The 26,637-nt window shown below is 40.0% G+C and overlaps 1 protein-coding gene across 5 annotated transcripts in view; it reads left to right on the top strand.

Annotated features, from left to right (window-relative positions):
* ITSN2 (intersectin 2) overlaps positions 1–26,637 on the top strand; it is a 121,738-nt gene that overhangs the window by 85,479 nt on the left and 9,622 nt on the right. For 4 of the 5 annotated variants that reach the window (XM_043917282.1, XM_043917286.1, XM_043917283.1 and 1 more), the window contains 7 exons: positions 1,499–1,544; positions 1,627–1,748; positions 2,743–2,839; positions 3,245–3,436; positions 22,324–22,445; positions 24,113–24,219; positions 25,087–25,270. In XM_043917282.1, coding sequence (XP_043773217.1) covers positions 1,499–1,544; positions 1,627–1,748; positions 2,743–2,839; positions 3,245–3,436; positions 22,324–22,445; positions 24,113–24,219; positions 25,087–25,270 — 870 coding nt within the window. Of the gene's footprint in view, positions 1–1,498; positions 1,545–1,626; positions 1,749–2,742; positions 2,840–3,244; positions 3,437–5,121; positions 8,438–22,323; positions 22,446–24,112; positions 24,220–25,086; positions 25,271–26,637 lie in introns of those variants that run through there. The other variant, XM_043917285.1, reaches the window with a different exon arrangement.

The following is a 26,637-nucleotide window of genomic DNA, read 5'->3' as shown; positions in this document are numbered from 1 at the left end:
GCTTAATGAAAAGAGTAGTGTATTCTCTTGGTTGAAGTAGTTGAAGAAAATTCAACCTCACACAGATATGAGAGATAACAAAAGTATTTTAATGACATGTTCAGATATCTGTGGATGTTCTTCTTTAACACTGCTGTACCAAAACTTGACAAGTACTAGATTTTTGTAGATTATTTGCAATGCAGAATCTGAAGCCAAATCAGTGAACATTCCTTATTGTTAACATTAAAATTCATCAGTCTGTTTTTTTTTTCCATTTATTTTTATTAGTTGGAGGCTAATTACTTTACAATATTGTAGTGTTTTTGCCATACATTAACATGAATCGGCCATCATCAGTCTGTTTTGTATACTGAGTGTAATAACATCATTCATTGATTATTTGGGAAATACTGAATCATTGAGTTATGCAAATATTCCCTATATTGCTACATTTCATTATATAATTTTTTTCATTATATAATATTTTAAAAATTACATTTATGGCTTAAAGACTTAAACATAAGACATGACACCATAAAACACCTAGAAGAGATCACAGGCAAAACATTCTCTGATGTAAATCATACCACTGTTTTCTTCAGTCGGTCTCCAAGGGCAATAAAAATAAAAGCAAAAAATAAACAAATGGGACCTAATCAAACTTACAAGCTTTTGTATAGTAAAGGAAACCGTAAACAAAATGAAAAGACAAGCTACAGAATGGGAGAAAATATTTGCAAATGATGCAACTGACAAGGGCTTAATTTCCAAAATACGCAAAGAGCTCATACAACTCAACAACACCAAAAAAAAACCCAATCGAAAAATGGGGAGAAGCCTTAAATAGACATTTCTCCATAGAAGAAATACAGATGACCAGTAGGCACATGAAAAACTGCTCAACATTACTACTTACTAGAGAAATGCGAATTCAAAAGTACAGTGAAGTACCATCTGACAGAATGGCCATCATTAAAATGTCTACAAATAACAATTCCTAAAAATAAGAAATGTGATTGCCCCAACTTATCCTGTAAAGTCAAACAGGTGATAGTTGCTGGTATGCATTCTTTGTTCTTAGGTCAGGTTCAGGTGGAACATGACAAAAAATTAAAAATAAAAGCACTACCTTGTATGTAGCAGGAGCAAAACTCACATATGCCTTAACATACCCAGAGCACATGTGTTATATGTGGTGGGCATTGATTCTAACCCCCTAATGATGAAATGTATTTGTGTTAACATTTAATATTCAGAAAAAATTCAGAAAACGAGCTGTTCCTGCTGAGTTGCCAACATCAGCTACTTATATATAATGTATTCTGTCAGAATCAGATCTCCCTGTAAGTATTGGATTCTTAACTTATTTGATCAGTATAAGGTTAATCATTATTTTGCTCTTACTCTAAAGAAACAAGGACCCTGGGAATTAGAAATCTCTAGCTCCTCATAGCCTGTGTACTTTTAACCCTGGATTGTTGAAAAATGATAAAACAGTGTATCTTTTCCCTTATAGGGTTTTGGGAGTGCTAGCAAATCTGGAACATCAAACAAGAAACCTGGTATGTATCATGATGAAGCTGACAAACTACTAAGGTGTTTAATAGTCTTGAATTCATAGTCCCTTGTTTTTCTTCTTTTCAGAGATTGCTCAAGTAACGTCAGCATATGCGGCTTCTGGTTCTGAACAGCTTAGCCTCGCACCAGGACAGTTAATACTAATTCTAAAGAAAAACACAAGTGGGTGGTGGCAAGGGGAATTACAGGTAATAACTTTTAAATAACATTTGTTAATTTTATTATTAATGCCTGCTCATTAGAAAAATAAGATTAACAAAATTTAATTTGTCTTATTTGACTAATTGATAAACAATAGTTAGTTTGAATGATTATTAACAAAGCTCCAAGAGGTATTTACTTACTAGGAGAACATTAGAAAAGTCTTTTTAAGTTTATAAATATTATTTGTGTGAAGTATGCAGAGAACTTTGAGACTGAACAATCTCTAAATAGACTTCTACAAATAGTGTTGAGATGCATATTGAATCTTCCAGTTGTTTAATATTGACCTCAAAGGCCAATGCAGAATTCAAGTGTTCTCAAGACACCCTCCCTCCTAACACAGATTGTAAGTTTGGAGGGCCCCGAGACCACTCCCAGATTCAGTAATTTCCCATAAAAACTCACAGGACTCACTGAAAGCTGTTATGGTTATGATTTATTACAACAAAAGGATTTAGATTAAAATTAGCCAAGGGAAGAGATGTATGGGTCAGAGTTCAGGAGGGTTCCTAACACAGAGATTCCCGTTGTTCTCTCCCCATGGAGTCATGGGCAGCATTAAATCTCCTGGCAGCGGTACACATGGAGTATTGCCAAGCAGCAGCTCACTTGAGCCTTGGTTTCCAATGTGTTTATTGAAACTCCATCAAGTAGACATAGTTGTTGTGCACATGGCTGAACTCAGTCTCCAGTCCCTCCAGAGGTTGAGTTCATATTATGACCCAAAGGGTCCACCATAAATCACATCATTAGGCTCTCCCGCATGGTTAAGGCCCCCACATAAACTGAGACACTCTTTTAACAGTCAAGACATTTCAAAGGTTTAGAGATTACCTTCCAGGAGCCATAGGCAAAGGCCAGGCCTCCCTTTGGGCAAGGTTAAATTCTTTACTACACAGTTTGGATTTTCTCATTTTCAGTTTATGTCTCAACGATTGTCTTTAGTCTCATCTTCTGTGTTCTTTTTACTAATTTTAGGCCAGAGGGAAAAAGCGACAGAAAGGATGGTTCCCTGCCAGCCATGTTAAACTTTTGGGTCCAAGCAGTGAAAGAACTACACCTGCCTTTCATCCTGGTATGGAAATGGGTTAACTTGTGTTTCATCTTAGGAAGTTTTGTTTTTTTTTTAACTCAGCATTTCTTAGATTAGCCAATTGAAAAATATTTTAAAATTTGTTCTTTCTTTACCTCTGTGAGAACTTCCTTTCTAAAAAGTTCTGTTAGAAACAGCCAGCTGTTCAGTGATGCTTGAACTACATCACTCCTTGAAGTTGTTTAATTGCTCACCATCATACTTCAAAGCAGTCGCTTGGATTTCCAAACTACATTTGGGAAATTCTTGCTTTTGTGAAACAGGGAATAGAGGAAGGAGGGTGGGAGAGAACAGCTAAAGGGAAATCTTGGCAGAATTTTAAGGTATGATGCTAGTAGGAAGAATTACTCAATTTAACTTGTTACTTTGTTGTTCTTTCTCTGGTAGTGTGTCAGGTGATCGCCATGTATGACTACACAGCAAACAACGAGGATGAGCTCAGCTTCTCCAAGGGACAGCTTATTAATGTTTTAAACAAAGATGATCCTGACTGGTGGCAAGGAGAAATCAGTGGGGTGACTGGTCTCTTCCCTTCGAACTACGTTAAGATGACGACAGATGCAGATCCAAGTCAACAGTGTGAGTAATATCAAACTATTTACTTCTTAATAGTGCATCAGCTTTAACATACAGCACTGCATTCCTTACTTTTCTCAACCAAATCTTAAACTTAGCACTCTCAGCAAATGTATATTAATGTTTAGAGTAAGAAAATATAATAAGAAACTTTCACAAAATCAAAAGTTATATTGCTTTTTTTCAAATACTTTTTTCCTAGCTTCAGACCTTACTGTTAGACTTTATCTGAAAAAAAGTTCTAGTTCTTTCATGAGTTCCTTGGTATGGTAGCAGTCTATACTGCAGCTTATTTTTACACCAGTCTTTTTCAGCTTAAGAGAGAGTAGAGACTGGCTTGGCAGTTGGTGTATTCACCTGTGCAGAATGACACTTTTAGTGTACAGGCGCTATTAATTTCACAACCTTATTTATTTCCCACGTTATTACATAGCACCCAGGTTAGAAGAAAATTATAAAATTTATTTTACAAATAAAGTGCTTGCAAAAATCCCATTAGGTGATTTTTTTAAGGTAGGTAACTCATGCCACAGAGATATATGAATTAAGATCTGTTTTACTACTTTTACTGCAAGGGTCCATATCTCAGTGTATATGATTTGGTATTACGTAAAATTATCTCTTGATACCTAACCTCTTACACTGGACAGTAAATGTAGCATTAGAGAATAAACAGTACTTGGAAATATTTTTTTAGCTTCATAAAATAGAGGTCACCTTTCCTCACCCTTTTGATCTTTTTGTCCTTCTTAATAAAATACATCATGATTTGTGTTTTTATCATTCTTGTGAAATTATCTAAAAGCTTTAGCCTCTCATTTTAACTTAGCTTCTAAGAACATATAAATGGTAACCCAGTCAAAGCTGAGATGTGTTTACAATTAAATGCAAGTATTATGAATTTACTTTGTACTATATCTATCAGTTTAAATTATCAGTGCATTATTTTCACTTTAGAGCTTATAAAGATCCTTGTGATTTGGGGAGAAGACTGTCCTTTAGATAGAGCAGCTGAATGTCCCAGTCTGGAGGTGGAGTCCAATTTTTTATGCTTTCAGTATTCCTAAAAATACCTCAAGGTTTCAGGAGAGGTAGTAAGGAAAATTATAAAACTTGGATTACCTAAATGAAAGACCATTTTTAAATTCTACTGATGGTTTGGCAGTTTTCAGGGCTTGCCAGTTTGTCTGGTTATTAAAATACCCGAGGTGTCTTTCCTGAGCCTGAGAGAGGAAGGTACTTTTCAGACCCACTAGGTCTGGAAGATCTTGGGCTAAGTGATCCTTGGAGGCATTCTAGCTTGTCAGTGCATTTGACTTTTATAGTGTCTACAATGTAAAGTGATCGTTTTCCAAATGTTTTGTTGTTATCTTGTTTTCCAATGGTGGAACATATTTTTTCCCTTTTAAGTCTTATAATAAGAAATATAAGAAAATATGAAAGTGTTCTAAAGGAAGATCAGCCAGGAATATATGAGTCAGTGAAAACTAGTTAAGTTTTAGACTACCATGTGTGTTTCTTAAGCCTTTATAAGTATTACTTTCATTTTACTAGGTAGTTAGAATATTTTTTAAAGGTTGAGAATTTTAGTAGTTCAAATTTGTTGACGTTGCATGTAATCAGTAGAATTTTTCTCACCCACTTGATTTGCTTTATGTTCATTTTATCCCTCATTTTTCTTTTTATAGGACCCAGTGTTGTCTTCCAGTGTGAAAGCACCCCAGAGACCCACTATCCAAGTTTGACTCTAGCGTGGAGACAGGGCAGGCAGCCCTGATCAAATATCTCCTACACAATTCCTTAGCTTCGTTCTCAAATGTTAGAGCCACTTGTGGTTATTTCTCTGTGTTTCTAATTTACAGTTAAAATTTATTTGTAACAAGTTAAAGGATAGTGGGTCTTTGTGTGGCTTTCCCTGCTGTTCACTCTGGCATCCTTTAGCATTTTTCTTCTTTTTTAATTTGGTAATTGTAGGTCATTAGCATGCATACTGAGTTTGCCCTTACATGGTGGGAGTTCAAACACACAAAGACCCACTATTTGCACAAACTGTTCTTGCTGGTTTGGAATGGGCTGCCATGCTTTTCTAATGTTACTGCAACATGTATATTCATTACAAAATTCAGAATTGCTTATGTTTTGCTGTTACGTTTGACCTAATCTTAATCACAGTGAGCTCTTAATTGGTTCAATATGCAATTTGTCCCCCAATAGGCACCGTTTCCTCTGTTACTTTCTGATATGCCACTATAAGTACCAATATTTAAGTTTGTTAAAAGGCCAAGAATTGAAAATATCCTTTTCTCTATTTTCTGTGTATTTTGGGGTGGGAGTGATGACACTTTGGGGGAGCTTTTCTTACTTCATAGAGGAGGGAAGTGGCCCACCCCACCCAGCCGTATGTGCAGAGCAGGGTGGGTTTTATCTGTTGCAGCTATCCCAAAATGAGCCCTGTACCGTGGGAGTCCACTGGGGTCTCTGGGCTCATGAAGATACTGCTAATGTGCTGCAGCAGGCAGTTGTTATTTCTTTACTGATTACCTAGAAATGGATTATTTTTGAGGAATGAACGGCTCCCATCATTGACTACAATATATGACACTTTCTCTGCCTTAGCAGAGCATTTATATCTATACATTTTAAAGTCAGAAATTCATGTTATCTATTTTAATGAGGTGACTCCATGTCCCAGGTCACAAAGGGGCACAGGTTGACTTTCTTCTTAATGTATTTAGTAAAGATCATAAGAAATGCTTGAAGAGTTTAAATGCCCTTGAAGCAGGCAGACAGTCTCTATCTAGCTGAGAATGAATTAGAGTGAAGGAAAGTTGTGTGGGAGCTGGCATTCCTCTGTGTCCATGAAGCTTCTTTGTGGCTACAGAACTGATTTTACCATTCAGAATTCTCTACCTAATATCTATTCTTCAACCACATTGGCAACTTTGGCATAGGACTTCACTTCTTTTCCTTGAGCCAAAAACTGCAAGGATAGTAAAACATTATTATAAATGTGAGAGTACTTAGTTGACTTTTAGTGGATAGTATTAAATCATATTTGAAAATCAATGAGAAGTTTATGCAATTTAAACTGTTTACAAACTGCAGTGCAATCTACTGTTTCTGAATGTCCAAGTATTATCAGGAAAAGTGTACATACAATCACAGAGTCTTATTTCCTCACAGAGTTCTTTAAGAAGAGTGAAATGTGTTTTTATATCTCTGAGGCATATTTTGTGCAATATTTGTGTTAATGTGCCTATACATTATGAATGAATGATTTTATTCATATGTTCCCTAAATCATAACTTTACAACACTTGAGGAAGAATCAACGGTTTAGTTAGAACTTCACAAAATTTAAATGTCTGTGTTCCGGAATACTTCACATCGTTGGGGTGTATGGTGACAGGCCTGTGTGCTCCCTGAGGCAGGGATTTCTAGTTACTAGACCACCTCAACTTTTAGCATTTGGCATCATCATGATACTTTTATAAAATATGACATTAAATGGAAAGCAATAATGTTATTTTACAGGTGGCATAACAGATTTGCCTGCAGTCACTAAAGGGTACAGTGTAAAGACTGAATCCTTGTAAATTCAGCTGATCTTCTAAATTGTACGGGTTACTTGGTCTTGCCTTTTATTTTCTGAACATGTTAGTTGGGTTCAAATTCAGGGCAGTTTAAATCCACCTTAAATCCTGAAGTTAGAAATAAGACCACTTAATTAATTACATGATATAGTATAACATTCTCTCTTTATAATTTTGAATTTGGGCTTATTTAATACACTGATAAATTATTTCAAAGGTATTTTTGTAGCTCAAATTGCTTCCCTTTTACACTGATAACTATAGATTATTAAGAATGACATTCTGGTAGAGATTAGTGTCTGTAAATCAATTTGAAAAGAATATATTCATCAGGTACTATGGACTAAGTCTTATAATGGCGTATTTAAACTGAGTGTCTGTCTGGGAAATAAATTTACTGTATTTACAGAAATACCTCTCTCTGTTTAGGTATTTTGTCATATATTTGACAGGAAGCTAAAAGTAAAGGAAGTGGTATGACATATAATAATAACTTGTCCTTTTTAAAAGAGCATGCAATCCTTTGCAATACCTCATATTCAGCCACATATTTGCTCTCTTCCTCATTCAGTATAAGAGGCAGCTTCAGTTTACTTAGAAAGCGACATTAGAAGGAGCTTATCAGGAACGTAGAATTTTAAAATGGGAGCACAACTGAGCAAATCTGAACCCTGTAGGAGGTGAAGAATCAAAATACCTTAGTGAGTGTTGATACTTTGGGTCTGAGTAAAGCTGAAAAAAAAAATAAAACACAAAATACCTGTTTATTTAAAAATTGTAGTATGTTGTAATCATTTCTACAGTATGTGATTAAACCTGATGAGTTTTTCAGCAATGAAAAAATCAGTTCTAAGACCAAAGCTGATTTTTTTAGAAAATTTGAAAATCTAAATCAATCCTACCTGTTGTATAGTTTCCTCTAAAACTTTATCCTAGGGAGTCATTTTAAAATAATACAGCTATTAAAAGAGTATAACTGCTACATTAGTGTTTTAAAATATAATATGAATTCTGATAGTTTAAAATAAAGTAGGGGAAGGGAAGGAAAAGTAGAGAAAGCAATGCCAATTCCAGTCCAAAGCTTTATTTGCCAAGTTTTCTTAGGATGAATTTTACCAAGTTATAAATTCTTGTAAATAGACTCTCTAATGGAAAGACTGAGAGACTTTTGCCTATAGTGGCATTATTGGATGCTGCTGTGATGCTACTGTAATGTAATAAATTATTAAATTGTTGCAAAGTGCTGTTTTTTTGCCTTAAATTTTTATTTTGTGCGTCTTGAAAACTATAGTATTAAAGGTATTGAGATTGTGCAAATGCTGGGCACGCTTGGCATGAGGTCATTCATTTTCATTTTTACAAAATTGTAATATAACTATGCAAGTGTGTTTATTAAAGGGACACAAACTACATTATTTGTATTGTGTATTTCTTTTGAAGCATCCTTTAAAACTTATTTTTAACTGTTTATATTCTAGTCCTGTTTGAATTTCTTTGGAATTTCTCTTTTTCCTTAACATGGTCTCTTGGTCCAGACCAGCAAGTTGTATTGTAGTACAAGGGACAAAAGAAATTTTTAAGTGGTAACAATTGAGATAGTTTGATCCAAGATAAGTGTATGTATCTCAAAAGCAAAAGAAATTTTGATTTGAAAGTACAAGAAAATATCTAGGATAATAATAGGCTACTATGTTATTTATAATTTTTACTCCAACTTTATCTCTAAAAAGATTGGAAGGAATTTACAAGTTAATACTCATTGCTAGACTAATACTCAATGTAGACTAAGACATTAGTCTTAGTAGTCTTAAATGTAGACTAAGACATTTTTAGTACAAAATAATAAGAGGCTATATTCAGTAAAAGAAATTCCACTGGATGCTTGGAGGCACCAGAGTTAAGCAGTTTTACACTTCAGTAATCAAGTTGGTGGTTTCACCTTGAGTGAAAAAAAGTGGATCAAAATCCAACCCATCTGTCAATGTATGATATAAACAGTCTCTTTCCAAAAACCTTTTTTCATCTCTGTAAAGTCTTTCAACGAACATATGTTGAGTATTTGTATAAGCGAATGCAGAGTACTAGGTCCTGAGAATGTGAAAATGAGTGTCAGATGGTCCAGGTCTCAGGTAGGACCTAACTGTAAGAGGATCAGGCATGAAAGCAGATGATTATAAAACAGCATGCTAAGCACACTGAGAGAGATTTACTGGGCGCCGAGAGTGCAGGGACTTCCCAGGAGGCACTAGTGGTAAAGAACCTGCCTGCCCCTGCAGCAGACGTCGGTTCAATCCCTGCGTCGGGAAGATCCCTTGGAGGAGGGCATGGAAACCCACTCCAGTATTCTTGTTTGGAGAATCCCATGGACAGGAGCCTGGCGGGCTATGGTCCATAGGATTGCAAAGAGTTGACCACAACTGAAGTGACTTAGCACGCACGCACACAAGAGAGTATGGAGGAGGAATACCTAATTCATCTGTAGATTGGTGCATTAGAGAAGACTTCCTGGATAAGGCAACTGCTTGATCCATAAGATAAGTAGGAGAAAGCCAGATTGGCGGGGAGAGTGATAGAGACAAGCAGCAGCCTGGATGCAGGAGGAGAGGGGTGACTATAGCAGTTCATTATTGCTGGAGTAGAAGTGGAAAGCCAGCAAGACAAGTTGAGGCTTGAGAGCAGGCTGGGGGCTAAACCAGAGATTCCTAGCTTGGCTGCTCATTGGAATCACCACCCGGGGGCCTTTGACAAGCTATTGATGCCTGATTTAAATGGCCTGAAGTGAGGCCTAGGCATGGGGATTTTTTAAAACTCAGATGATTCTTACGTGAAGCCAAGGTGGAGAAAAAACCATGAAGCAGCATTAAGAATAGTTTCTGAGGGAACACTGGGAGGAGTTGAGGGATTTATGGATTGTGTGGACAGGTGAAAGGGTCAGTTTGATTCTCAGGTTTGTATCTTGGTGACGGGGAGAAATGGTGCCACCAGCTACAGTAAAGAATCAGTTGGGAGAAGAAGATGAGTTTGGTTTTGACTACAAAGTACCCGTGGGACATCCAGGTAGAATTGTCCAGCAGGTAATGAGATATAATTAAGATATACAGCATCTGATGTACATCAGCTGGTGGCATGAATGCATACTGATAGTTTCTGAGCCAGTGAAAGTAAATGAGGTGACCTGGGGAGACAATCAGACCTTTGAGGGTATCAGGACTTAAGGGTTGTATAGTGAAAGGAACCCATGAAGACAAGAAACAAAGGTTCTAGGAGAATAAAGAGATTGTTATGCTAATATCACCATTTTTATAAAATAATAAAATTCTACCTGTATAACCATTGCTCATATCAGTAAAATGAAAAGAGGAAAAGTGCTATTTATTGAGTACTTATTAGTCTAGGTATGTTTCTAAGGTCCTTATTATTGTTTTCTTTTTATAGGCATGGAAATTAAAACACAGAGAAGTTAAATAACTTGGTCAAGGTTGCACAGATAGTCAGTGACAGAGCTGGGTTCAAACCCAAGTGGTTGGCTCAGAGTCCATCCTCTTAGCTTCTACTCTCCAGTGCTAATGTTGCCTCCCACTTTCATAATAATGAAGTTCCTGCAGTACAGCCGTAGCTTGAACCAATGAAAAGACAAGAAGAAAAATCAAAGGCTGCAGTGTTTTCTCTGTGTAAAATGTACATGCAGAGAAGATGAGGAAGCAAAGGCTGAATATTATAACAAGGATAAGAATCTCTAAGAAGAATATCCAAAAGGATAAAACTGAACATAATCACTTTTTTGGTAACAGCTTTGTTGAGACATAATTTACACTCCATACAGTTCCCCCAGCTATACAAATCAGTGGTTTTTAGTATATTCACTGAGTCATGCAGTCATTATAGAACATTTTCATCACCTCAAAAAGAAACCATTAGTTATCACTTTCATATCTGCCTAAGCACCCTGCCTTCCATGCAGCCCTGCTGCTGCTGCTGCTAAGTTGCTTCAGTTGTGTCCAACTCTGTGTGACCCCATAGACGGCAGCCCACCAGGCTCCCCTGTCCCTGGGATTCTCCAGGCAAGAACACTGGAGTGGGTTGCCATTTCCTTCTCCAATGCATGAAAGTGAAAAGTGAAAGTGAAGTCGCTCAGTCGTGTCTGACTCTTAGCTACCACATGGACCGCAGCCTACCAGGCTTCTCCATCCATGGGATTGTCCAGGCAAGAGGACTGGAGTGGGGTGCCATTGCCGTCTCCATCCATGCAGCCCTAGGCGACCACTAATCTGTGTTCTGTCTCCGTGTTTGCCTATTCTGGACATATACAAATGGAACCATAAAATGTTTGGGGTTTTTTTGATTGGCTTATTTCACTTAGCATAACATTTTCAAGTTACATCATGCTATAGGATGTGTCAGTACTTCATTCCTTTCTATGGCCAAATAATATTCCATTGTATGGATATAATGTTTTCAAGGTACATCATGCTGTAGGATGTATTGGTAGTTCATTCCCTTTTATGGCCAAATAATATTCCATTGTTATTTATCCATATATTAATTGGTGGACATTTGGGTTTTTACTCTTTGGTTCTTATAAATAATGCTCTGTACATTTATGTTACAAGTTTTTGCATGGTCATACAACTTCATTTTTCTTGGGTCTGTACCTGGAAATGAAATTGCTGGATCAAATGGCTTGACTTTTTGGGAAACTGCCAGACTGTTTTCCAAAATGGTTACAATTTTTTTTTTTAATTCCCACCAGCAGTGTACAAGGGTTTTTGTTTCTCCACATTTTTACCAATGCTTATTATTATCTGACATATTATTAAAGCCATCCTTGTAGGTGTGAAGTGATATCTTGTGATTTTGAATTACAAACTCCTCCGTGACTAATGATGATGGAGCATCTTTTCATGCGCTTGTTGGCCATCTGTATGTTTTTTGGAGAAGTGTGTATTCAGATCCTTTGCTTATTTTTAAGTTGAGTAAATTGTCTTTATAATCACTTTTAAAACTTTTAAACAACAACAAATTTGGAAAGATGTGCTTAAGAGAGATGTCTTAATGATGTTATCAAAGGCAAAATCCAAGAGTGATAAAATGAATTAATAGGAAGTTGTGGCTGCTTTGAATCATGGCTCTGTGAGCTCACCCCTAGGAGCCTTCACCTCATCTGTATAATGAAGAGAGTAATATCTATATTACAGGTGAGACTTAAGCAATTTATGAAGCACCAGTCCAGTGTCTTAGCATATAGATACTGGAAATAACAGTTAATACTTACCAAGCATTTGCTGTATCCTAAGTGATGAACCAAACATCTTGGGTGTGATGGAATATAAGTAGAGTCCAGATCTGACTCCAGAGCTTGTGCTCTCAGCCATTCCTCGCTAACTTGGAGTTGTTACTTCAAATCACAAAATTAGAACAGTCATCATTTAACTCCAAGATATAGGTGAGAAGAGGGTAAAGAGCATTAAGCGAATTGAGGCTGGTAAAGTTGCATTTCAAGGTAGTGGAAGGACCTGCTGCTGTGAAACCTGTGTCACCAGGGGTCACCTGTTAACCACCATGAAATGAGAGTCAGGCAGTGCTACAGAATCAGTGTGTTCTAAACTCGGCAGTTTGGGACATAGTATTATATAGTCATAAACAAGCTGGAAAACACAGGCTGTATAGTCATACCATTGGGTAAAGTTAGAGGTGTAGCAGTCTGTTTAGTAATAACAAGAAAAAACCATATGTACAGATGAAACTCCTGTTGCCCCAGGTCAGTACTGTAGTAATGGGCGAACTAATAAAGAGCATGAAGGGTACACAGTCTGTTTGAAGTTGGCTGTTAGATACAAGTTGGTATGCATGTGTAACCGAATAGAAGTTTAGTAAAGGGACCAATGATGTCACAGAGATATAAAAAAGAGTTAAAGGTGAATAAGGACCCTGTTGGCTTCTTCAGTGCCTTTGGGTTTTTTGGCATTCCAAATATTTCTACTGAAATCTTTTTTTCCTCAAGAATTCAGCAAGCTTGAGGCCAGGTCAGGTTTGTACACACTATTTATTGCCAGTGTTTCACCCCAAATAGGATTGTCGTGCAAGCACCATTTAAAAGGGCCTGGAATTTCAAAGTGTAAGACTTGAATCAACACACCTAGATTTAGGGATTTAGTAGTTCTAAATCCTACAGTAAGTCCCTTAACTACTAAGCCTCAGATTTCCCATATGCAAATTCAAATTTGTATTTGTTAATCAGAGGATCGATCAGAGGTTTGTAAATAGTGATACACACGTTGGTTATTTGTACTGTTAAAATTGGAAGTTCTGTGCTGTGTGAACATGAAGAAACTACTCTTTCATGACATCTTTTCATAATATTCTGTATTCTGAATAGTACATTAATTCCCTCAGTTGAGCCAGTGATATAGGGTCAAGTCTGGAAGACTAGAAGATAATGCAAAAATCAGCTTCAACTAACTGCTTTTTGAGGCCAGAATCTGCACTTCTGTCTGCTTTGGGGAGGTCTTTGCTGTCTTTTAGGCTTATAACATTTTATTGTAAATTTAAAAATAGAACCAAATTTATTTTATTTTGGTAAATGCAGATCCACTTGCATTTATCATAGGAGCTGCTTTTGGCAATTTTAGAATATGTCTGTTTTCTGATAGTCAAATATTTTGCTTTCTGATGGTCTGCAGCATTAGACTATCCACACACAGTCCTTTCTGTACGTAAGCGACATAACACCTGATGGCATAGAACTTGACAAGCATCAAAAAATGACACAAGAGCTTAAAAAATTGTTCAAGGATTATTTAAATTTCCAAAAGCAAAACCACAAATATGTATGGCTTCATGGTGGGAGCATGCTACCTGGCACATGGTTTGCACTCAGTAAATATTTGCCAAGCAGATAAAAGGCTATTCTCTTACAAAATAAGATGTCCAGTAATTTCCTATTGCCCTGATAAAGCTTCAGTATTAAAGGCAGCCTTCAGAAAATGCACCCAGCTCAGTCATCTGGATTTACTGTTAAAATCTCATCTCTTCACTGATTTTCCACACAGTGAGACTGAAAACCATTATGTGACACTCTGGCAGCTGAACTTGGGGACACAGAGAATAGCATTGTTCAGAGGCGTTCCTCTCCTCAGAATGGGCAAGGACCTTTCTGGGACTTCGTGACGTCATCTGAACAAGCCCTCTTTGTGTCAGTCATCACAGATTGCCTTTTGTCCTTCACTTTTTGGAATCTTCGCAGCTATCTGCGAAGATGCCTCATTTTCTTGCTTGCACTGTAATTTAGAAGAGTGATTCCCAATTATAGTGGGACACAGAGTTTTCATAACCATTATTCATTATTCATGTTTTGTCTCTCAGTCTCCACATCCTAAAAAACAAGTGTATGTGGGGGGGGGGGGGGGGGCGGGGACATGGTTGGGGGGATCTTGTGGTCCAGCCTACCACTCATTATTTCTCTGGAAACTTTGACCTGATAGTAGCCATGATCTCTCATTTTTCCTACTTTCCCATTCTTCTTGTCTATCAGAAAGAGCTTCCCAGGATGTTTTCATCATTCTCTGACTGCCTGTAGTTAATATTGATGTACCATTTCCTGCAGCTCAGAGTCTATCTTCATATCATCGTCTATAAATACTTGTAAAACCTCCTACTATGTGTCAGCCACTGGAGACATAGAAGATTGTAAAATAGATAAAAAGTCCTGCCCTCTTGAAGCTGATACTTGAGTAGGGTAAGACAAAACAAGACGAGTAAGTATGTGATATCTTAGAAAATTGAAGCAGGTTAGGGGGAGAGAGTGCTGGGTGGGGAGAGGTGGATGCGGAGGGATTTCCGTTTCAAACTGACTACTCAGATAAAGATTCTCTGACATGGTGATAATGTGAACAAGGACTTGACAGATGTGATGGGTATCTGGAAGAAGCCCTGTGGACACGTGGAAGATCACTCTAGGTAGAGGGAACATTACGTGCAAGGAGCATTCCTGTGATGGGGTCACACATCCTGTGATGGGGTCAGTGTGGCCGGTATGAGGGAGGAGCAAGAGGAGGCGGCAGTGAGGACGGAGAGAGATCCACGGAGGTGGGGGAGGTTGTTCCTTGTGGGCTGATTGTTAGAGCTTTGGCTTTTGCTCAGAGTGAGAAGACCCCATTGAAGGGTTTTGATCCAAGGAGTGACATGACCTGCTATGTTTTAGTAGAATAGCTCTGGATTGCTAGGTTAAATTGGGGGTTGGCGGGGGATCAAAATGGTGGTGGATGAGGTAGGATGTGGTCAGATTATGGACCACTCTGATCTATTTTGAAGATGGAGCTACAAGTGGATTAAATGTGAGGTGTGAGAAGAGAAGTATCAGATGTCTCTGATTGCCTGAGCAAAAGAATGTGTATTCTCTTGTTTCTATTCTCATTATATGAGGCCTGTTAATTGTGTTCAAATCTTTCATATTCTTACTAATTTTCATTAAGAAAAATATATTAAAATCTACTACTTCAATGATAGATTTTTTAGTTTTTCTTTTTTCTTCATATTTTTGGGGGAGGTAATTCTGTCAACTTTTTGTCTTAGATTTTGAGATGCTCCTGTTAGTTGCAAATAAGATAAGAATCATTACATTTTCATGAGTTTTTTATGATATTGTCTTATACAATCCTTGAAATCCTGTTTTGTCTGTTGCTAATAAATCCCCCCCCCCACACTGCTCTTTTATATTTTGCACTTGGATAGTTTTTTTCCAGTCCTTTACTTCTAATATTTCTGTTACTTTATGTATTAGGTGTCTTTGTAAATAGCATCTAGCTGAATTTTTTTTTTATCCAGTCTGGAATCTCTCTTTTAACTGACAGTTTTAAGCTATTTACATTTATTAGAATGGTTTGATACTTTTATTTATATCTATCTTTTTTGATATGTTTTATTTACCATATATTTTCTTTGCTTCTTTTTTTAAAAATTCACATTGAATTTATCCCACTTAGTCATCACTATTATTTTCTAATATAAATAGCTTTCTTCACATCATTACTAGTACTCCTGCTCACCATTCTTTTTTTCCACTACCCTTTGCATCTCTTTATTTCTCTTTTTATTTGATTTTTTTCTTACCAAAGTACATCTCTTAATGGTTCCTTTAGTCTCATCTATTAGTTGTAAATACTCTCAAACTTTGCCTGAAAATGCCTTTATTTCCCCCTCTTCCATGAAAAATGGTCTTCCCTGGTGGCTCAGAGGGTAAAGCGTATGCCTGCAATGTGGGAGACCCTGGTTTGATCCCTGGGCTGGGAAGACCCCCTGGAGAAGGAAATGACAACCCACTCCAGTATTCTTGCCTGGAGAATCCCATGGACAGAGGAGCCTGGTAGGCTACAGTCCATGGGGTTGCAAAGAATCAGACACGACTAAGCAACTTCTTTCTTTTCTTTCTTCCTTGAAAAATAGTATAACTAGAATTCTAGTTTGACAGTTACTTTTTCTCAACACTCCCTATTCTTGGGTTGCATTGTCTACAGCCAGGTCTGATTGCTGTTCTGTATTAATTGTTCTGCCCCTTCTTTCTTACTGTTTCAACAATTTTTTCTTCTTGGTATTTTGCAGTCTAGGTGTGGGTTTATTTTATTTTTTCCCAGGAGTCATTGTTCCTCCTGACTCTGTATAATCATAACTTCCATCAGTTCTAGAACATTCTCAACCATTCTCTCAATATTATCTCTTCCCATTCTTTTTATTCTCCCTTCCTTGGCTCCTGTTAGATGTATGTTGGGCCTTGTCATTTCCTCCTCCATATCTTTTAACTTTAATTTTATGTTTTCCATCTTTTTGTCTTTCTGGGCTCTATTCTAAGTAACTTCTTCAGCTGTTTTTCAGATTTACTAATTGTTTCCTCAGATGTGTTTGATCGGTTACCTCATCTATTAATATTATGATAATATTTACCTTCTATTCATTTCTTTTTCAAATCTGCCTATTGTTTTTTTTAGACCCTACTTAGGATTTCAAGTACATTATATATGTCTTGAGTTATTTTAAACATATATATTTTATACCCCCTTTTGTTCTAAAGTTCTTGCAGCGCTAATCCTCAAAATGAATGGTGAGTCTGTCCTTGTTTTTTGTAATTTTTTACTATGAACTCAGCTGTAGCAAGACTTGGTTTTTTTTTTATGTAAATCCTGTGGAACCAAGGTTGTGAGAGTGACCCTTCAGACTGGGCAAGCATCCTGAAGGTATCACCAGCCAGAAACTAATTTTTGTGTTAATTCATCAGTTTAGGAGTTCTTGAACTCCAAATTTATGTGAGATGCAGCCCAAGCATTTCTGTTCTTTACCCAGCGGGGACTAAATGCTTTCTTGTCATCTCACTGTTGTGGCAGGAGGATTCTTTTCCTAATCTACCCTAATAGTCTTCAGTATCCCGATGGAGCCTCCTCTCATTAACCAAATCCAGGCAGAAGCCAAGTAAGAAAGGAGCTTACAAAAGTAGCCTTAGAGTTTGGCCTGTTTAGAGGTTGAGAATTTTCTAGAACTGATGAAAGATGTGACTCCACAGATTCAAGAATAACAATGACTTCTGGGAAAAAATAAACCCATACCTAGACTGCAAAACACCAAAGAGAAAAAAAAAATGTTGAAAATAGTAAGCAAGAAAGAGCAGAATAACTACACAGGAACAGCAGTCAGACTTGACTGCACACAACTCAACCCAACAATAGGGAGTGTTAAGAAAAAATAACTGTCAAACTAGAATTTTAATTATACTATTCATGACAGGGGGGGAGATAAAGGCATTTTCAGGCAAAATTTGAAAGTATTTACCACTAATAGATGTGACTAAAGGAACCATTAAGAGATGTGCTTCAGTAAGACAAAAGTACAGAGCAGAGCAGGGGAAAGACGAGAAATGGGTCTGGAGATCACAAAATAGTCTTCCGACCTCCATGGGCAAAAGCACTGCTAAGTGTTATATTATAGACTGTGTCAGACACAGTCCCTAACCTCCACTGGGAGAGATGGCCATACGAACTGTATACAAATGAACTACAAGTCACGTTATGTGAGGTATTATAATATAGATGCAAACAGTATCACGGAAACATGAAGGAGAGGCAGTGTGGGAGCAAGTGGGACAGGGGATGGGAGAGGTTTCCCCAGAGTAGGATCATGTGAGTTGTACCCTGAAGGGGTAATGAGATGGCTTCTGTGTGGAGACGGGCTGTGGACAGAGCCCAGGACAGAAGCGGAAACAGCCAAGCCATGGCCAGTGTGTGCAGCTCATCATGAGGACTGAGCACAGGCCAGGGTGGCCAGAAGGTGGGCGGCATGCTCAGAGGCAGGCTGCTGCTGGATTCCGGAGACTCCAGAGCCTTGTGCTCCCCGCCGAGTTAGGACCTCATTCTGCAAAAAACAGCAGCCATTGGACATTTCCATCAGGGAGGAAACCTGATAAAAAAATGTAGCAGCTGGCTTGAGCTGTTAGATATAAATATAATGTTAGTCACAAATACAAGCCCATGTGTAATTTAAAAGTTTCCAGCAGCTACATTTTAAAAAGTAAAAAGAAACAGATGGAATTAATTTTAATAATTAATTTTACTTAACCCAGCGTTATCCAAAATATTATCATTTCAATATGTAATTGGTGTAACAATTTCTGTACTGATGCATTATTTTACATTCCGGGATGTTTGTACTGGGTCTTTAAAGTCTGGTGTATATTTCACATTTATGGCACTTCTCTATTTGGACTGGCCAAGGTTCAAGTGCTGAGTAGCCATATGTTACTAATGGGTACTGTACTGGACAGTGCAGGTGTAGAGGATGGCAGAGGGGTGTATTCTATCCATAAACCCTAATTCCTCAGTTCTCGAAAGATTCACTCTCCACTCAAAACAGGGGGTTCTCTGGTCAAGTAAGTGTCTGAGTTCACTCAAACTGAATGTTTCTTTAGAGCAGGATTTCTCAGAGCCTTGGTATGTCCATGCACCTTGTGACCCCAGCAGAGAAAGGCATCTGTAGCTTTGCCCACACTCATTTGACCCTGCCAGGTCAGGAATGCCGGGAATACATTGTAGTGTTTGCTGGACTGGGGAAAGCAGAGAGCCTGGAGGCAGGCAGAAGCAGAAATGCAAAAGGACACAGCTGGAAGAGGAGAGTGACAGGGGCTGAGGGAGAGACTGGCGGGCTGGAAGCAGCAGCTCATCAGAGGTGTCAGGGCTGTGGGCAGGTACAGGAGGATGTGAGCTCCAGGGGTCTCTGGACTGGCAATGCTGAGTCGTCATTACCTTCACAAAAGCAGTGTCTTGCTGCTATATTTATTAATAAAATGGATAACCAACAAGGACCTACTGCATAGCACAGGGAACTCTGCTCAATGTTACCTGGCAGCCTGGATCTGAGAGGAGTTTGGAGGAGAATGGATACAATGTTTATGTATGACTGAGTCCCTGAAACTATCACAGTAGCACTGGCTCTTCTCCAATATAAAACAAAAAGTTAGAAAACAAAAGCAAAAAGCAGTGTCAGTGGAGCAGTGGGACAGAAGCCAGTGACTCTAAGTTGGAGAGGTGACAGAGAGAGCTGGGGCTGGGGGGAGTGAATGACAGACCCCTCTAGAGCCATTTGGCAGTGAGACCAGAGACGGGTGTCTGAGGATGGAGCAGCATTGAAGGAACGTGTGTGTTTGTTGTAAATATTGTGGTAAGAGGGACACATGACTGTGTTCATAGACTGGAGGGGCCACAGGACTGGAAGTGGAAGGGTGGAGAAGGGTCCTGCCAGAGACGGTAGGTTAGGGATTCTGGCTTCTAGAAAAAGTAGGATCCTCTTGGCCCCTGACACAGGCAGGAAGTTAAAGGGGCATCATGCCTGTATTTGTTTTTTTTCCCTGACGTCAGAGATAAGAGCATCTGAAAGTGATGGTAGGGGTCAGGTTAGAAATTTTGAGGATAAACATTTAAGAACCATAAGTAATGAAATGCACAAATGTCAGCTAGGATGTTAGTACAAGGATTGTCCCACATTCATCCTGATGAAGCTAACATCATGTATGTTCCAGCTTTAGAAACAATAAACTACCTGAGACTATTCCTCTTGTTCACAGACACTGAACAGACAGGCCGATGCTTGCAGGTTTTAACATAAATCATTCTTTCCTAAAGTGTGATATCCTGTTGGTGCCCAACACAATGGCATGCAAAAAGAGGGCCCAGGAAAACTCAACTTATGTTAATGGTTACATGTTTATGGTGGTGACTATTGGAAGAAACATAACCAGCACATCGAACCCATGACTTCCTAGGTATTTAGCTCAAACGTGGACAAAAATGTTATCTAAGTAATAGTAGAGCTGGAATGTGAACATGGCAGAATATGAGTGACCAGGATTTGTAAACCACCAGCGAAGAGGTAGAGCAGCCTTAGAAACTGTTGCCATTGCATCTACCAGAGCCAGCTGGGTGGCGGGTGAGCAGCAACACTGTCCCAGGCATCAGCCTCCTGGCTGCAGAGCCGGGGCAGGCAGGGTGATCAGCAACACTGTCCCAGGCATCAGCCTCCTGGCTGCAGAGCCGGGGCAGGCAGGGACCTGAGTTAGCCTTGCTTGTCCCCAGTTCTTGCTCATTCGTGCAGGTGTCCCTGGCAGAATAGGGTGAAACACAGTCCCCAGAAAAGCTTGAGAAGTTTGAGCATGACAGTGGTACTGTGCTCTCTTGGTACCACCAAACAGAACCTGCCTTAATTCAATTTTTGTTTGACTGTGGGAGTAATTTTTTTAAGCTGTCAGCAGCATGTGCAGAAAGTGGAATAACTGTCTTCACGAGAACTCTCTGTAAGGCCCAGTCTCTACAAAACACATAAACATTTCAAAGCAGTCAGAGAGAGAACCTCCTTTAAAAGCCTGGTCTGATCCTGGCCTTTTCCACCTCTGTGGCTTTGTGCAGTTGTCCCCGAGCGGGGCGTCTGCCTCGATCCAAACTCCGCCGTCTGCAGAGGCCCCTGGCAGCTGCCCCTGCTCCTGTGGCCTCACTCCCCAGACCTTCCTGCTGCCCTCCTGTCTCCCTCTCGGACATATACCGTGACTGCCCACTGCTGTCACTTGCGGGGCCCCTACCTGTTTTTTCTTTTTGTCTGATAAGCACTTTATGAGGCCTTTCCCCTCCTCCTGTGCGTAAGCCAAGCCTTCAGTTTCTAACCCCACGACTCTGAGATTAACATCACTTCAGTTTGATGGTGAGCTCAGCCTGTACACTGATCTGAAGTGAATGCGGTACTTCTCACCCTGACGCCAGGCGAGACTGCCCTGGGCTGCCCTCAAGCTCTGTGGCTGCAGGGTAGCCCGAACCACCATTCTTTGTTCCCTCAGTTTGAGGTAGTTTGCTGGGAACCGCTGGGTTCTGGGCACTTTAGGTTTCCTCACTGAGCACTTAACTTTGGGAATTCTAGAGAAATGTTTCTCAAACACTTTTTAAACAGCAGCTCACAATAAGAACTACATTTTACATCCACAAATACATACCTAACTGAAAATTTTCTCAGGACGATACTTACCAATCCTGTTTATGTGGTGCATGCTAAGTCACTTCAGTCGTGTCCAACTCTTTGCAACCCTGTGGACTGTAGCCCGCCAGGCTCCTCTGTCCATGGGATTCTCCAGGCAGGAATAGTGGAGTGGGTTTTGATGCTATCTTTCAGCAGATCTTCCTGACCCAGGGATCAAACCCATGTCTCTTATGTCTCCTGTATTGGCAGGCAGGTTCTTTACCATTGGCACCACCTGGGAAGCCCCCTATATACATGGTAGCTTCAATTCATTTATTAATTTTGTTTTGTTAATGTTTAAAAAAATCAGTTGATAGAATGACTCACAAATGGCTCATGACCTGCAATTTGGAAAACACTGTTCTCAAGCATTTGATTCCTTTAATTATTACAATAGTTTGAAAATGTGTTGAGATGGCGAGAATAGCATAGGTTCTTCACAAGCTCAGCACAGTTTATGGCCTCTTTGAGGCTGTTTCTGAAAATCCTTCAGTCTGTCATGACTTGCTTAGAAAGACATTCAAGCCACATTGAGCCGTTACAGGCATTGCTAATTTGCGGCTCTGGAGCGTGAGGGGCCGATGGCGAATCCAGTTTCCGCAGGTGTACACTGCTCTGCTCTCCCAGGCCCCAGGGCCCTTTGGCTGGCCATGGGATTCTTTGGAGGCAATATTTGTAAACTCAGCACATCCTGCCAGTAGATGTCTCTTTCCTTCCAGGAGAAGAAAATAATACTTTGAAACTCTACCCTGCTTTTCCACAGGGTGTGCTGATCTCCAAACACTGGACACCATGCAGCCGGTGGAAAGGAAGAGGCAGGGCTACATCCACGAGCTGATTGAGACGGAGGAGCGGTACGTGGATGACCTGCAGCTCGTTGTGGAGGTAAGGGCGCCAGGCTCTGCTGGCTTCTTACGGGGTGGGGGCTCGTACCGAGGTGTCGCCTTTGATAGTGAAGTCACCAGCAGCGACAGGCACTCTCACACCCTCAGAATGTTTCCTCTGCCTGTTGGAGGGGTCTTGACAGTCTCCAGTCACCTCTTGCTGTCAGATTAGGTCATTCAGAATGAGGAGAGAAGAGGCACTCGGTACCTCAGTCGGCTGTGAGGTGGCCCTGTCAGGAAGGACAAGGGTGCAGGGTGGGTGGGAAGGCGTGAAGCAAACGTGCCGCCTCAGACTTTTCTCTCACAAAGTCTGCACTGCCACTCTGACACCTGACATTTCTGATATTTTCATAAAGTTTAGTTGTTTCCAACGGAGTTGTGAGGCAGTGGGAGTGTTCCTCTAATGTTTGTATCAGTTTGGAAAACCACTCTGCCACCTCATAAGATCCTCTCAGGGGTGAGGCGTCAAGTCGGGGTCAGGGGTTTAGGGTGAAAAGTACTGTCCACAGGCAAGTGGACAGCATTCTCATCAGCACTCCCCCCCCAAGAGGACCCGGCCACCACATCCTCCTCTGCTCCTCTGTTGACTGAGGCTGACGCTAAGCCAGTCAACAGAAGGCATAAACAGTAATGCCAGTCAATCCACAGATGAAAGGACAGACAATCAGATGCTCTCCCTGTCCTTCCAGAGCACCTCAGAGCAGAGTGACCTTGTCTCCAGGTCTCTCTCCCATAGGAGCATCCAGACATCTTCTATCTGACTCTGAAACCATAGAGGTTTAGACATGTCAGTCCATAGACTTTTACCCGAGTTCTTGGACTCCAGGTTCAACTCAATGCTATAAACATCAGTTTAGAACAGTTTCAACAGAGTAATGTCACATGTATTTTGGAGAGATTACACCTGAGGAGAGGTGTCACAGATGATGTCACCATTTCCTTAAGGCTTTTAAAGTCGTTCCCTAGTTGTTTAGTGGAAACTAGCTTTGTGACCTTGAGGACGTCACTCTCAGCCTTCATTTCTTCATGGGTCAGTTGGGAATAATAATACCTGACTCAGCATGACCTACATCATCATCAGTGAAGTTAACTGAGAAACCTACACACACATGTGCATGTATGCACACACACATATGCATGTGTGTGTGCATATCAGAACTTTGTGAAACCTTAAGTTCTGTGGGTTACCAGTGTAAAGAGTTATCACATCCCCTTTGGTCAGCCAGCCTCTGAAATCCACATGTGCTTGGTGGTCAGTCTTGGGGCTGAGTTAAGGCATCGCTGTTTCTTTTGCTGCACTTCTCACTAACTGCTTCCAGACTCCTGTGGTGCAGTCTGACAACACTCCTGCTCCCTCAGTTCTGCAGGCCCTCCTGATGTGGGGTGCTTTATGCCCACAGTTTAATTAACCTGTGTAAGACCCCTAGGAGGTGGATATGAGACTCTCGTTGATGGGACTGCTGGATTCAGTCCTCAGAATCAGCCCTGATAGGTGCTGAAATAGCAAAACGTAGGGAAATTTTACAATTTAAAATTCAACAGTCTGTGTATGTTATATAAAAGTACCTTGCTCTTCCTGGTTTCCATGTACGAAGATACCATTTCCTTTAGACCACACAGGCTGTGTACTGCCCTAGAGCTGACTTCCTTTTCTTGTTCTGAATCTAGGTTTTTCAGAAACGAATGACAGAGCCAGGTTTTCTCACTGAAGGAGAAATGGCCTTGATCTTTGTTAACTGGAAGGAGCTCATCATGGCTAACACGAAGCTGCTGAAGTGAGTCGTGAGCACTGCCTTTGGTGGCAGCGGCCACCCCAGCCCTGGGACCAAGAGTCCCACCTCACTCCCTGCAACTGAGCTGCTTAAAGAACTTCTACTGCTTTCCACTCCCTCAGGCTTTCTATTATTATTTTATGAAATGCTAACTGTAAAGTATATCATTATTGAAACAAAATATAACAAAATATTTGATTAAGTAAAGAAAAAATGAAGTCATTAAACAATATATTAACATATGATTCCAAACCATCCTTGACTCTGTATCAGCTAGAGTCAGGAGAGAAGCCACAGCTTATGACCCAGACATAAGCAGCTGGACTGGCAGTCCTCTAAGCCCAGTGTGAAATTCCGTCCCTTCCGCCCACAAGGACAGGCTCCAGGGGAGCTCTGAGCCATCCCACCCTCGATGCTTCTCCCCGATCCATGAGCTTTAGCAGCTCTCTGGGCACAATATCCACCGCCACCTTCACCTCCACACTCTTCCTCTGCGGACTCTTGCTCCCATATTTCTCCTGCAGAGAAGAGAAATTTCTTTCTTCTTGGTTCAGTTTAAAACAAGTTAGAAAACTTTCAAAAGAAACTTTGCTAAGAAACTAAGCTGAAACCAAAACAGTTCCAAAGACCAAGGAACACCCAAGCGCAGTCTTCATTTTCTTCTTCTTTGCTCACAGTTCACCCAGGTTGGCTGGGCAGGCAGAGCTTTAGGTCCTAACTGCCTGCTCCTCCCGACTTTTTCCTCATGGTGCTAGAGATCTTTAGGTAACTCGCTGGCCATTATTATTGCTAGTCTCCCAAGATATTCACTGTTCATTGGCGACGGACACTCAGTTAAATAAGAAGTGAGAAAAAGTGTGTTGGTTGCAGGGCGCTGCGGGTGCGGAAGAAGACCGGGGGTGAGAAGATGCCCGTGCACATGATTGGGGACATCCTGGCCGCTGAGCTGTCCCACATGCAGGCCTACATCCGCTTCTGCAGCTGTCAGCTTAATGGAGCAGCCCTGTTACAGCAGAAGACAGACGAACACACAGACTTCAAAGAATTTTTAAAGGTAACTCCATCCCGGGAATGTAGGCAGGCCAGCCCTGTTCTGAGCCAGGAGGCAGAGGCATGTGGAGGCCTCTGGGAGGCCTCAAGAGTAGAGACGGGTATGACCATCACTTTCTGTGTGTGCTTAGTCGCTTTAGTTGTGTCTGCCTCTTTGCAGCCTCATGGACTGTCGCCCACCAGGCTCCTCTGTCCATGGAGGGAAACACAAATATGGCAGAGAATTTTCTGATTGCTTTGAGTTGCCTTTCCTGTTGAATTTAATTTTTTCTTGGCTCTGGGACCATTATTTTGCCCATCTTAAATAGCAGTGTTTTTTTAAGCCTACTTAATGTAAATCAGCTACTTTCTACTCCAAAAAGCATCCAGAATGTCACTTTCTTAATTTTGTAAATTGTTTTTATTTTTGTACCTGTCTTATTCAAAGGAAGAATATAAAATAGCTTACATAACCAAATTGGATCATTCCAGGAGGCAACACAATATCATGCTTGTAATAAGACAGACTTCCAACTGTGTGGGCTGAAATCCCAGCCCCAACACAGTTCACTATGGAACTGGGGCTAGTTTCCTAACACTTGGCACCTTCAGTCCCTTCATCTGTAACCTGGAGATAATCAGATATTACTTTTAAAATACTTTAGCACAGAGACCAGCACATAATAAGCATTCAGTAAATGCTAATGTTACTTATTTATCTTACTATGATCTCAGGAATGCAAAAATGGTTCAATATAAAGCACTGAGGACAGAACCCTTCAATTGGTGGGAGGCAAGGGGTTGCCTAGAAATGAACTAGAAGAAGCATAGAAAGAAACCCAACATCACAGAAACAAACATTAATCAGAATAATTAGATAAATGTAGAATTATGAGTATATGTGAATGTTTTTAAATTATCAATTGTAGTATTAAATATAGGACATTTAGCTTCTCAGTTCAGTTCAGTCGCTCAGTCGTGTCCGACTCTTCGTGACCCATGGACTGCAGCACACCAGGCCTCCCTGTCTCACAAACTCCCAGAGTTTACTCAGACTCATGTCTATTGAGTTGGTGATGCCATCCAACCATCTCATCCTCTGTCATCCCCTTCTCCTCCCGCCTTCAGTCTTTCCTAGCATCAGGGTCTTTTCAAATGAGTCATTTCTTCCAATCAGGTGGCCAAAGTATTGGAGTTTCAGCTTCAGCATCAGTCCTTCCAGTGAATATTCAGGACTGATTTCCTTTAGGATGGACTGGTTGGATCTCCTTGCTGTCCAAATCATAGTAAAAGATTTAATTTTTTTTTCAAATAGTAATAAAAGTAGCAGTGTAAATAGGACATCAGTATCACCACGATTGTAACAGTAGCAAAAATAAAAAGTGTTTAGTC

The sequence above is a fragment of the Cervus elaphus genome, chromosome 11 (genome assembly GCF_910594005.1).
Source record: "Cervus elaphus chromosome 11, mCerEla1.1, whole genome shotgun sequence".
Classification (NCBI taxonomy): domain Eukaryota; kingdom Metazoa; phylum Chordata; class Mammalia; order Artiodactyla; family Cervidae; genus Cervus; species Cervus elaphus.
Note: the sequence above shows the minus strand (reverse complement) of the source record. Positions and strands in the feature narration are given on the sequence as shown.